Source organism: Triturus cristatus, chromosome 1_1, assembly GCF_964204655.1.
Source record: "Triturus cristatus chromosome 1_1, aTriCri1.1, whole genome shotgun sequence".
In the NCBI taxonomy this organism is placed as follows: Eukaryota; Metazoa; Chordata; class Amphibia; order Caudata; family Salamandridae; genus Triturus; species Triturus cristatus.
In genome coordinates this window covers 922,974,962-922,988,781 of record NC_140579.1, presented here as the reverse complement: position 1 = coordinate 922,988,781, position 13,820 = coordinate 922,974,962, and the positions used below count along the sequence as shown (strand labels likewise).

The 13,820-nt window shown below is 44.0% G+C and overlaps 1 protein-coding gene across 3 annotated transcripts in view; it reads right to left on the bottom strand.

Annotated features, from left to right (window-relative positions):
* The window catches only part of REC8 (REC8 meiotic recombination protein), a 1,025,899-nt gene that overhangs the window by 848,312 nt on the left and 163,767 nt on the right, over positions 1–13,820 (bottom strand). For all 3 annotated transcript variants that reach the window (XM_085650794.1, XM_085650795.1, XM_085650797.1), the window contains 2 exons: positions 11,989–12,070; positions 5,351–5,430 (listed from right to left, as the gene is read on the bottom strand). In XM_085650794.1, coding sequence (XP_085506920.1) covers positions 5,351–5,430; positions 11,989–12,070 — 162 coding nt within the window. The remainder of the gene's footprint in view (positions 1–5,350; positions 5,431–11,988; positions 12,071–13,820) is intronic.

Below are 13,820 nucleotides of genomic sequence, written 5' to 3'. Positions count from 1 at the left end.
ACCCCAGATACCCCAATCATATTTGCATTTAGAGCACTTTGCTATGGCAATCTACTCCAGTGAAAAATACTAGTCGTTAACTTAAGGCAAGTGAAGAACTCTTTTGGGATTCTATATGTGTAGTGTTGGTGTTGTTATAGACCGCGTGGCAGTAAAACTATTTTGATAATGGCTGCTTTCCCCATTAACAATTATGGTAGAAAAAAACGTAAGATGAGATCGCTTTTTTGGCCTGCTCATCTGGGCTACTATAATATGTTGCTATGCATGGATCTTTTCTCTAACCATATAAACACCTAGATATTCAAAGCCCTCTGTAGCGTTTTTCAGGTCAGTGGGCCGCTGCAGGTTCGCTCCCCCATCTGTTATACGACTGATTTAGACAGGTTTGTCCTTCAGCCAGAATATTTGTCAAAGATGCAGAACACCTGGAAGGCTCTGGGTGTTAACTCTTTGAGGCATTGATGGAGCATTAGCATATAATCAGAGTATAGGAACAATCGACCCGCTATCCCAGGCACTCACTTGAATCCCCCGGCATGGCGTAACTCCTAAATCACTTGTCCATGGGCGTGATTGCCATGGCATACAGTAGTGGTAACAGCTGCCATCCCTGCCTGGTAACATTTCGTAGGGAAAGGGTATCCATTGTCTCCCAGGCAACAGTACCTTTGCTATAAAGTTAGTATATAGAAGACTTCTATATCCTGATAATTTGGGACCAAGGTAAATTTTTTCTAAGCGTGCCAATAGGTCCAATCCACCAAGTCAAAACACCTTTTCAAAATTTACCATCAGTAGCGCCAGTGGCCCTTCTAGTCGGTCTGTCTATGTCTAATGTTGTGCCTCGTGGAGCAATGGAACATGATGCCACATTGATCCGGATGTACTGTAGATCCAATTAATCCAACCAAGTACCTCAGCTCTAATTTTGGCTTCAATGTTAATTAGGTAAATCTGGAGGTAGGATACACATCGCTCTGGTGGTCCAATTGGTTTATGTACCACCGTCTCCCTCAGCGATTCCCACACCTCCAGACAAAGTCTGACAACAGTTAGGATATTCAGGATTATACACAGCTATACTTCTTAAGTGTGTATTTTAGTCTCCAACATTGCAGTGCGGGTTTCCCCTGGAGTGATTATAATACCCAGATAGTCTGCCCACTTCTCCTATATTTAATATTGTATTTTCTGCATGTATTTTTGGCAGCAGCCCTGAGCTTCGCACACTGATTTTATCATACTCATACAGGAGTCTAATCTCCTCCGCCATACCTCAATAGATGGGGGGGGTTTCATCTTTGCATCGGCGAGCGACATCTCGTTTCGCCACAGTCAATCCCAGAAAAAGCAAAGTCAGCCTGACTCGGTCGTCATTTAAATCTGAGTTGACATGTAGGAGGACAAACTTGGAATCCCACGGTATAGGCTGCCCAAAACCAATCACAAACAGGAGAGCACCAGTCTCCAGTATGGATCTAACTGGGTACAACTCCAGGTAGTCTAGAAAAGGTCTCCATCCTGCGCCGAGCAGCAGAGGCAGGTGAGGGAAGCAAGCACACCCATCTTCCACAGTTTGTCTCTCATAAGGTATACCCTACGAAGATATTTCAGCTGTACAAAGAGTATTCTAGCTTTAATTGCAGTGTGTCACCGAGATGCACTAGCTGCAGCCCAATTCTCAGCCATAAGTGCACCCAGATCCCGCACCCGGAAGAGCGGAGGGTGTCAAAGGAGTCAGTCATTTGATGGATTAGTGAGCAGTAGACCTGCGTCACTTTATGGCTTCCCTGTTTTCCCATGAGCGATTTTGCCACAAAGGGGTTTAATTCCCTGAGGTCCTCTAAGTGCAATATGAGTGGTCTTAGGGAATGCCTAAGTTGTAAGTAGCGATAGAACTGGCTGTGGTGTAGGTCAAACTCCTGCTGTAGGGTTTTGTGGGATTTAAGAGTCGTGGACTCCATCAAGTCGCCAATGGTGAAAATGCCTATAGCATCCCATTTCCGGAATCCTTCCAACCTAGCCGTATGTTACAGTACAGTGCCCACCCACAAAAGTGTCTGTTCCATCATTTCCGTCAGTTTGTTGTCGCCACCCTATGCATCACAGAAAGGTTCTCCATGTTTGGACCACCACTCTAGTCACTGGTGGGAGCGGCACAGGAATTATTACGATCTTTGCGTTTGCAAAAGTCAGGGAGCAGCTGCATGGCTTTCACCATCTCCGTCAGCGCCTGTTCCAAGGGAATACTCAATTTATGCATTAATGACTTGAATAATTCGACCGGGAAAGCATTAGGTCTGGGTGCTTTTCCCAGATTTCATGCGGCTCAGAGCCACCAAAAGTTCCTCTGCTGTGAGTTCCTCCACCAAAGACTGCCCCTCAAAATCCAAGAAGGACCAAAGGGGTAGATCAATCACAAAACTATCGATCAAGGCCTGGGGACGTGCATCTTGCTACACATATAGATCGGTACAGTTTTGCGCAAATTGTCTGGATACATATTTGCCGCCAGTAATTTTCGAGTCATCTGTATCAACACTCAACAATAAACAAAATCGGGATTTGTTATTTAATGAGTCGGTGAAGTACCATCTCCCCATTGATTAAGACATGGCTGTGAGGCTAGCAGTATTTTGTTAGCGTCATCTAGTAGTGCCTCCTGTAGCAATAATTGAGTGAGGGCTAAATTCCTATGCAGTTCTGGCCCTGAATCCACAAAACAGTGTGTTTCCAGGTACCGAATTCGCGATTCCAGATCATTTACTGATTGCAGCCTTCTGTGTTTCTTGCCTATTCAATAACGTATGATATCCCCCTAAGGGTAGCTTAAAAGGCTTCCCATAGGATACCTGGGGAATTCACTGAACCTTGGTTCTGGGAAAAGTATGTGGTTGTGGCCTTATCTATGTGGTCTTTGCATGCCTTACCATGTAGACCTGATGGCCAACCTCCACCACATCTGAAATCTGACCAGCCCCATCCTAATGATTATATTCACTGGGGAATGGATAGAGAGCTCCTGGGGAAGGATGTGTGCTGGCAATACTCTATGGGCCTCTGTCTTGGGCAATAGAAAGTAATCAAGTCTGGAGGAAGTGTTGTTTGCCCCGGAGTGAAACATAAATCCCCACTCAGGTCAGTGGAACAGTCATCATATGTCAGAGAGGCCCATCGCATTTATAAAAGGTGCATCTGGGGAACGTCTCTTGGCCACCCTGACCCCTCCCCGAGGCCTATCTCTAGTGTCATCAACCACTCTATTCCAATCTCCCCCCATAACTAGAGTACCCTTCAGGAGGTTTCCCAGCAATTTCGTGATTACTTTAAAAAAGAAGGCACTCAGTTTTGATTAAGACATTAACCAATGTAAATAGATCTCCATATAGATCTCCATAGAGGGACCAATGTAAATAGATCTCCATAGAGGGACCATATATCTGCCCCATCAATCTGTTAATTTCTTTTTGTCAACAAAAGGAAAGAGGCCCCTAACAAAGATAGTCGCATCTCTAAATCCTCCTGTGAATCCACAGTGAAAGACCAGAATGAACTCATAACGTGCCAGAAAGGGGACCTTGTCACCCAGTAAGTGGGAGGAACAGGACTGCAGTACGGTTAATCTTCCCTAAGAGGCCGTTTACGGTCCAGGATATTACTTGGATCAGATCTCTTCGGATCCCACTAATGTGCCAGCCGTTAGGGAGGGGCACGATGTCCACAACAGCTGTGTTCAAGGGAAATGGAGAACGCTTCAGCGCCAACAACAGGAATTGGTAGCAATGACATCCCAATCTCTTCCACCCTATACTTCTGAAAAATGAAGCATCTGTTACGGGACCAATAGTGGACCGGCGCCAACGGGATGCCTAGTTTAGTGAACGAGCAATCACAGGCTTGGTAGGTGCTCCAGGCAGAGATGATGGGCCAGAGCTCTGTAAGCCCTTTCAATGATAAAGCTGTGCGATAGCTAATCCGCTGACAAAAGAGAGCTCAGCGAAAGGTCTAAGAATTTCTCAGGAGATAGTTCTTCGCAATCCATGGGGAATCGCACGAATTGAAGGTTGTTCCTCTGGGCTCTTCCCTCCCTCGCCTCCAGTTCTCTTGAGATAGAGGGTAGCCGTGCTATGATCTTCTTCATCTTCGCCACCGTGTCTTACAACCCAGACATCCGGAATTCTGCTTTCATTATTCTGTCCACAGCTTGGTGGCAATTCTGGTACACTAACATGATATTTGCCCCCATGGCATTGATCTTAGCCTCTAGCGCTTCTCAGTATTCGTCAATGGTTGTAAGAATCCTGGCTGTGTCCGAAGTAGCGCTCCTCGTCTAGTCTCATTGTCAGCCAGCTTCGCAATGGGGTGGAGTGGTGGCGCTGATCCCTCAGAATGCACAAACTTGTTCAGCATCCTTTGTTTGCCTGAGTGGGGCTTTGTTCTTAGCCATAATGGTTGTAGTGCAGCTCATGAACTACCAGTGGCAAAATTGGGGCCTAACACACCCGCCCTCAAGGTGGGAAGAACACCCGAGTGAGGTGGCCCACTCGGTAAATGGCTATCATGGTTAGTACCTCCAGAGGTGCTGTCAGTGCATTGGAGGGTCGCAGCCTGCGCTCCCCAAGTAGACCCACACTGGCAACAAGGGGATGTTGATTACCAATCCCCCTGGAGTATTGGAAGAAGACAGGCAGTGGCCACGCAGCCGGTGTGTCAGAGAGCTCCCAGAGCAGCCCCAACGGCCAGAACCCATTGATGGTTTAGGCTGCCAGACCCTCAATGGCGAAGGATGGTCGACAATCTGACAGGGTCCGGTCCAGGCCCGGAGACACGGCTTCCCATACACCCTCGAGTTGTATCTTGCCAGGGATGTCACCTCTACAAACCACAGTTAGAGTAGCCTGGAAGGCAGGCTAGATCCTAGCAGCGCGGGCCGGCCAGAAGCCCATCGTCGTGACCCAAAACACATCATGGTCCTCTGGGAGGCCTGTGCTGGGCCCCCACCCTATCGGGAGCCGCTTAGGGGAGCCTGGGTGCTTCTTACTTTTACAGAAGGAAGAGGACGGAAGGACGGAGGAGAGGCGGCGGCCTGCCAGCCGGCAGGTAATTTGTTTTAAAAACCAGCCCCCAACACCATTCCTCCCGCCCGCCCCACTATGGCTTCATAAACTCTAAAGGTAATGAATTATGATGTGCAGACAATGATGGAGAACAATAAGCACACTCAGTAATAGGTCCAGACATAGGCAGGAACTATAAGCATTTTAAGCCACAGACTTACACAGAAAGTACCAGGGTAGGTTCAAAAAGCACAACTTTTGATTAACATAATCAAAGAATAAGTTGTTACCTCTACTTCTGGCATCTTGATTGAGACCTCCTCCATTAGTGTGATCTGTTCAGGGGAAGTTCGTAATTCTCGATCTATGGCTGTAAGGGAAGAATAGTGATTGTCCGTAAAAAGCAGATACCAGAGACCCACAGACTTGAGTAAAGGACTCCACAGAGGACCCTGAGAGGGAAATCAGGAAGCACATTACATAACACCTACACCTCTAAGGAGGCCTGTCTCTTCAGGTGACACAAATGAGGTGAGAAAGTGAATATACACCATATACATATTTTGAAACTCTCAACAGTAGGTTCCAAGTAGGGAAAAGAGGGGCTATGTAGCATAACCGAGGCATAGAAAAAAATAAAGGCTTCTAAAGGAAGCTTTTACCAGGATCAGAAAAACACACAACAGAACGTATATGAGTAACTAGAGGCTTTAACGCGATACCATTAGAAGGGGAATAAGGGAATGCATAACCCAGCATTTAAACTAGGGTCACATTATTTACAGGAGACACTGAGGAGCAAAATCATGGGATCTGGATAAACAACTCTACAGAAGAACCCTGAGATATATAAAAATAGCACAAGTGCCTATGAGCAGGACCTTACAGAAGAGACCCCTTGAAGGGTAATCAATAACATACAGAATTGGGTGAAAATCTCCAAGAGCATATCCGAGTTCTAGGTTATTCAGAGCCTAGGTGTAATTGGCATTTGGAATAATAAGAAACCTGTCATCTTCAGTACCCTGGTATAATTACAGTGAGAGTGCCATCCGAACACGGACACAGCCCTGAATGCAAGCCAAACTCTGGCATAGTGGGCATCATCCCATTTTCAGAGCTGCACTGCCGTGAGAGTTCTGACATAATCAGACCACTGGTATATTCAAAGCCCTGAATCATCGTTACCCTACCATAAAGAAATCACTTGCATATTCAAAGGCCAGCCATCAGTAGAACATTGATAAAGAGTACTGTTATAATAAGAACAGAGGTTTTCACAGAAAACTATTATATTTCATGTAGTGCTTTATAAATAAAAAGGGTGCGATGCGAATTCCAAAGATTGAGCCTTGGTAATGAAAAGACCGTGACATGATTAGAACTGCTACATAATCAGAGTCCTAATATGGTAAGAACACATAGCAGTTTACTTTGAGCCCTTGTGTAATCAAAACTATCAAAAACACAAAAGGTCACGTGAGGATTGCTTGTAATAATTCTAAACACTGGCAATTTCTCAAGGTAGCATTAAACCAATCTTTCTTTTGCTCACCTTAGCTTGAACCCAGCTATATAGAAGTCAGTCTTGTCCCTGCTCCAATTGGGTCAGTCAAGCCTGAACAGCCGGGACAGGTGTTTCCTTACCCCAAAACAAGCAACCCAAGACTACCTTTGTCCTGACTGGTGCTCATCAGTCAAGCATAACTTGAATTCAGTGGCACAGTGAGCAAGGGACCCAAGTTTGGGCATACTCCTGCCACTTAGGGCATTACATCAAAAACACAAAAGGTGAAGGCAGGAATCCTTGCAATAAGTCTAACCACTAGTAATCACTTGGGTAGTTTTCCAACCATTGTTCTTTTTTCCACCATGTCACCTCAGTTTGGACCCTGCCACCTAGCCCACTTGATCGAAAAAGCGCACAAGCGAAATATCTCAGTACTGCTCCACTCCCTAGATGCAGAGAAAGCTTCAGCTAGCTCTACCTTACAGATGTAATCACAAACTTCACCTGGGACAGGGCATGATATAGAAAATCTTGGACACCTATAGGGACCCAATGGCAGTATTCAGGGTAAATGGACAACACACAGAACAGGTTACACTGGCCAGGGAAACACGACAGGGCTGTCCTTTGTCACCCGTTATTTCACCCTCGTGGTAGAACCCTTGGTTATAAAGATCCTCCCAGATCAGAGAATTACGGGTATCCCGTTTGGGGGCCAAACGTAATCTCTTTGCCGATGATGTCCTTCTAACACTGTCCAACCCTGCTCAGTCCCTTGAATCCCTCCTCCCTCTTCTGGAAGAATTTGAAATGGTGTCAGGTTTGAAGGTCGACCTTGCAAAGTCCAGCATACTCAATATTACAATACAGAAGACCACATCACACTCTTGGCTGCGACTACTCCCTTTCACTGGGCTAAACACGCTATTAAATATCTGGATCTCACAATTCGGCATCTCGAAGACTGGTCGAAGGGTAACAGGAAACCACTCTGCATAAAAGTCCTTTATGAAATGTGTGGATGGCAGCTGCTCTATCTCTCATGGCTATGCCACAAACGTTAGCAAAATTAATATTCTTCCTAGGGCCCTACATCTAGTCCAAACACTGCCTACACCAATACCCTCTCAGGACATAAACCACCAAAAATAAAATATCAAACATTTCGCTTAGGCAGGCAAAACACAGCGGATCTCTAACAAAATTATAATGCTTCCAAGACACAAGGGGCGCCTGGGGTGTTCCAACCTCTTGGAATACTACTGGGCAGCCCATCTTCGATACATTCCGGAGCTCAAAAGCACTGGTTCCATATGAATAGAGCGGTGGCTTGCCGCCCATTGTGGGACACGTCCTAGCTTCCATGCTCCATATGCCCCAAAAGTGCATACCTCACCACCTCAACTAGGATGGGCCTGGACATCTGAGATCGGGTAGCAGGTAAAAAGCTCTCACCGCCTTTCGGTCCCCTAATACCTCAATCGCCTGAAATGCAGACTTCACACCCACCCTTTGTCCCACCACATTTATGGAATGCGAAATGGGCGACTGTAAAACTATTAGTGACCTATTCCAGGGTGACGACATCAAATTGTTTGAACAATGTAAACAGGAGTTTTGGATCTCAGAAAACTCGAGAATCCAATACGGTCAGCTTAGGCATTGAGTCCTCCACCCACAAACGCCGGGGCTGCCACTAAACCGCTCACCCCTTTCGAAAAACTTTTAAGGTTTTTTGATAGGACAAAAGATCTAATCTCTAAAACATACTAGGCTATACAAGATTCAAAGCCTAAAGCACCTCACACCTACCAAACGAGATGGGCAAAAGACTTGGGGACAGACATTTCCCCAATGGAATGGGACACATTATGGGCGGCTATACCAAAATCCCTGCGCAGCACCCCCAACAAGAATCCGTATAGAAGGCAATGTTCCAATGGTATATCACTCCAACCTGAATATGAGATGACCCATGTTCTCTACAGCCTCTGACTTTTGTTGGAGATGTGACAAAGAACGGGGAATCTTTCGGCACATTTGGCGGCACTGAGTCCTCATTCAGACATCTCTAAAAGGAGATGTTTGGAGACACATCAAGACCACCACTTGGAAGTCTTCCTTGGGATAAACCCTACCAAACTGGATGGAATAATGTGCTCAGTCTGGACTATCATCCACCATATGACAGGGGAGGCCAAACAATTAATCGCCCTACATTGGAAGAAGAAAGACCCACAGCCAAGTGTGTTATGGTTTCATAAAATTCTAAAGGCTCTAGCCATGGAACAAATCACACCTAGCATAACAAACAAGGACAGGACATTCACTCATCTATGGCAACCCCTCATACACTACATGTTGAGACTGGTAAGGAACACTAATGTACGTCAATGTCCATTTATACATGGGCCATAAAGCAGGAAGCCCAAAGGGGGCAACCTGGTTCACCAATGGTCTGAGGAAACAAAAACAACAACTCAATAAGTACCTTAGACAACTACGATCTCGGGGACCAGAACATCATCAGGAACTCCTACTTTTAATTGATAAAGCAAGAAAGGAGCACAAAAGGGACATAAGATTGGCCAAAAAAAGAGTACTACGAACATTTTTGGGCAAAACTTCTCCATGCATGTAAACTAAGGGCCTCCAAGCTCTTCTGGGATTATATCAATCAGCTAACTAATGGCAGGAATCGACTTCACAACTCGGATGTGATGGAAGCAACTTGGAGAGCCCACATCGAACGCCTATATATCGAAACTCCACCTTCAATTGCCCCAAACAGGGGAACATCAACAGGAAAGGGGGCCGGCGGCGGAGAACAAGTCAACAACATCCTGATCCATGAATCACCTGAAGTTTCAGAGTCGTTTTCAGTTGAACAAGTATTAAAAACCATAAAAAATGTAAAACCTGAGGGAGCTCCAGGTCCCAATGGACAACCAAATGCCCTGTTTCGGCAGAACCCCCATTTTGGTCTTGTCTCCTGACTCCCCTTTTTACCAAAGCTATAACATGCGGTCTGATTCCTGAGTCCTGGAGAGGAAGTATCCTTAACCTAATCCACAAGTCGGGTTCCCGCTCGGATCCCTCCAACTACAGGTTGATTGCACTGATAGATGTGGAGGCGAAAATATACGCATCTAATCTCTTGGTTGAGTAAGAGGCTTGGGTTAGTCGATCAAACGTAATACCCTGCACGCAAACAGGATTTTGGGCAGGGATGGGCACCCTCACCAATATCTCTGCGGTCACTCTCCCAGTCAATCAATCCTTTGCAAAATCTAGGCCTTTGTATGCCTGCTTTATAGACCTAAAAGCGGCCTTCAATAAAAATTCCAGAACTAATTTATGGGCAAAAATGCAAGACTGGGGGGTCCCGCCACGACTCCTGGCAGCTATCATCAATCTGTATTCACACACGTGGGTCCAAATCAAGAAAGGAGATGGGTCCAGTTTAACTGGCAAAATTCCAACATTCAATGGGCTAAAACAGGGTTGCGTATTTGCACCCTGTCTATTTAACATTTACACCTCCGATCTTGATAAGCGCCTTCGGTTAATCCAAGCCAACACTCCGAAATTGGGAAAAATACCGACACCGTGTCTCCAACATGCAGATAACATCGTCTTGCTAGCACAAACTCCCGTAGGCCTGCAGAAACTGGTTACAGAATTGGGAGCCTACACTACCCTGAACCAATTTACGATTAGCCACCAAAAAACTAAAGTTATGTGCTTCTCCAAATCCAATAAAACATCGAAAAGGAATACTTTTTCCTGGAAATTGGGTGAGCAACCACTGACCAGGGTTGTGTGCTATAAATACCTAGGCTTTCAGCTAGATTGCAAGCTTGACTTTAAGTTACACTTGGATCAAGGCCGTATGAAAGCCAAACAATTGTTAATCGCTTTCAAAACCCTAAGGAAAAAACTCATAGGATGCTCCAGCGGCCATTTGCTGAAAGTGATTGCTGCTAAATTGCTACCTTCCATCTCATACGGCTTGGAAATTCTGAACATTAAAGACGCCACAGTCCTAAATACAGCACAAGCGACACTTTTTAAGAGACTGTTCTCAATACCGCTACATACCTCACAGGCACAAATTCGCCTAGAATATGGACTACAAAAAATCAGATCATGGCCAGACAAGGCGCATTAGTAAAATATTACTGGAGGATGAGGGAAGCAGAAGACAACACCCTAGCCCATCATTGTTGGGTCGAGATCGAAATACAAATGAGTCTAGTCAATTCAACCACAACAGCCCTGAAGGAATCCCTATCTGCACTTCAGCTAGAGGATGCTTGGCTCACCCCTGCAACGTACTCCGGATTTAAAAGCGTGGTCAACAACATCATTAAGCGGACCTCTTTATTAACGAATAAAACGACCTTCGCAAAAAAAAAAATCATACCTGGGCTGTGATACAGGCCTACCAGAGGCTGAAGCCGCAACAATACCTGATGGAACATTTCTCCCACCAGAAAAAGTATTATCTGACGTTGCTACGAATGGGATCTTTTCCCTCAAAGGATTTGACCCCAAAATGGAAACAAACATGGCCATCTAAGGTATGCCTCTGCGGTCAAGGGGAAGAGTCACTACTACATCTACTATGTACTTGCCCTTTCTTATTGGAAACTCGAAAATCCATCCTTCGGGAGGCTCTAAGGAAGGAACAAATAAGAACATGTAGAGCAGCAGTCAATAAGTGTCTTGGAGGGTCGTCGATTCCCCTGTCTTGCAGAGCTATAAAATGCTGGAAAATCACAGCAAAAGAACTGGAAAAAAGCGAGACTAGCCAAGTAGACAATCAATTGGCACATATTTTCTAAATGTACTGTTACGCTTGTCATTATTTTAATTTAATTAGCTGCTCCTTATTGTGATGATGACCTCAAGGCCTTTTTATGTTTTTAAAATGTATACTTAAAGTATTGAGTTTCATGATGGTTGTCCATCCTTTTATGATTTTTAATGAATCAAATAAAAGTATATTTGACTTGACTTGGTAGTAGAGGCTTACACTTGAATGCATGCAAGGTCAGATCTCTGCTAAAAATATACCTGTATGCACAGTAGGTCACAGTATGGCATATCTACTCTCCTTCCTGTGTTTATGCATGGGTCCTCTCTCTCCATTCTGTATAACTCCAGTGGCGTAATGAGAAATGACCGGATCCTGGTAAACTGTGGTCGGGTCCCCTAAAACCATACCCCATCTCTAGTCTAACCTACCAGCTGCAAGTACTGAGTCATATTACACGCAAAGCTGAGGGAAGTTCACTCAGAATATAGTGCCCCCAGAACCATATCAAGGCATTACACTCCTGCATGACTTCTCCTGCCCTCAATATATGTAAAGTCGCTTTCTCAATGTGGTGTTCAGACACATGACACTCTAACCTGGCCTCCAGGTCCGTGGTTGGGGAGGGGTATGCTCCAGTCGTCGTCGCTCAGGACTCGGGGTCTCTAGGAGGTGGCGGATCTTTTTTAAAAAAAATCAAGAAAAACAGGACATTATGTTTGTTATTGGCAATAGAGAGAAACTATAAAAACGGATATGAGAATGGGGTGAAAGATTAAAGGGGATGAAAAATAGGGAAAAGAGAAACGTAAAAAGAGAAGTGTAAAACCATCAAGGAGAGGAGAGAGGGCATTAAAACACAGAGAAGGGAGTAGGTCAAGCATTATTTTTATTAAAGGAGAGGGTCTGCATTGTTCCTTGCTAATACGCAAGTCCAGATGTTATAAAAATGTTGAAACCTGGATTCCAGTATGCTAAAACACAAAGCCCTGATATGTTTCTTCTAATGAACACTATAGTTGTAGACTCCCGCCTCTGCCTGAGATTTGTCCTGGAATAAAACTTCCTTTAAAAAACTGGGGATTACTACTGTGGATGTCCTGACTAGTGTGATGAGCTCTGTAAACAGAATAAGTCTCCAACTTCTGTTTAGGGTTTATCATGTTAAATGGGGGATGTTCTCAACTCTCAGGATAACTCTATCTGACAAAGTTATATGTCAAGAAAAAAAGTTTTAAATATTACTGTGCCATCATTTTGTGGACAGAATACCGTCCTTGCAAAAATATTGTTGCTCAAAATATTGTAATTATATAATTTTTTTACTTAGGTATATGATGTTATGGGCCATATTGTAGTTTGGCAAAATATTGGGAACGCTAATACAGTTTATGACATGCTTTGTGTTTAATAGATTTTCGTAATTTTGGGGGGCTTATGGGTTTGGCTGGGTAGTATTTTAAATCTTTTTGGAGGGGAGATATATTTATTTGGGTTGTATTAGTGGTTTCGGTGGATAGTATTTTTCATGTAATATTGGGATGTTTCATTTAATTTTGGGGTTCATTTTAACTTTTTGGCACTGAGATATTTGGGAAAGGGGTGGGCAGTGTGCTTTTTTAATTGTTTGGGAACTAGTTACTTTTAGAGGTAGGTAGGTTTTTGGGTTTACAGGTTTATATACTGGAGTTGTGGGTTAAAATTGAGTTTTTGAGGGGTTTATGTTTTTGTGGGGATAGTTATACACTTTGGGGATGGTTGTGAATTTTATTTGGTCAATGAGTAAGAGTGTTTTATCACATTTTGGGAATTAATATATAGATTTAGGGCTATGTCTTTTGGGGTGTTTCGCTGCATTTGTAATTTTGGGGTTCACTTTTTTTAGTTGAAGAAAATATTTGATTCTGTCTGTTGTAGGGCCTATTTTAATTTTGTTGTATAAAACGTTAGTTTTGGGGTGCAAGGATTGGGATCCTTAACAGTTAGACAAGGGTTTTGATGGTTACTGTGGTTACTTATAGTAAATGTTCGGCTACAGGGATAATGATTATGTTATTAGCTTTAGAGTCTTTGCTTGACCCTCAACAATGTTTTCCTTGCCATTAATGATTTGGGGATTTGGGATGATACTGGGATCGGAATTAGAATAGTAAGTGAGTCTCTCTAAGATTTATACTCTTTCTGAGATGGTTGTAGGACTGGTGTTAGAAACAAATGTATACCCTCTCTCAAATGGTTTGTTAGATTATACTTTGTATACTTAATCAGCCCACCTTGATTGTTTTCATTTTCCTCATAGTTTATAAAATTGCAATTAGAATAGTAAATTTCAACGCTTCCAGGTATTCCCAAACTCTACCAGGACTGGAGTAAGATTAGGAAACTAGCTGTTCACCATTATAAAACGTTTCCAATTTTTTGAGGATATAGA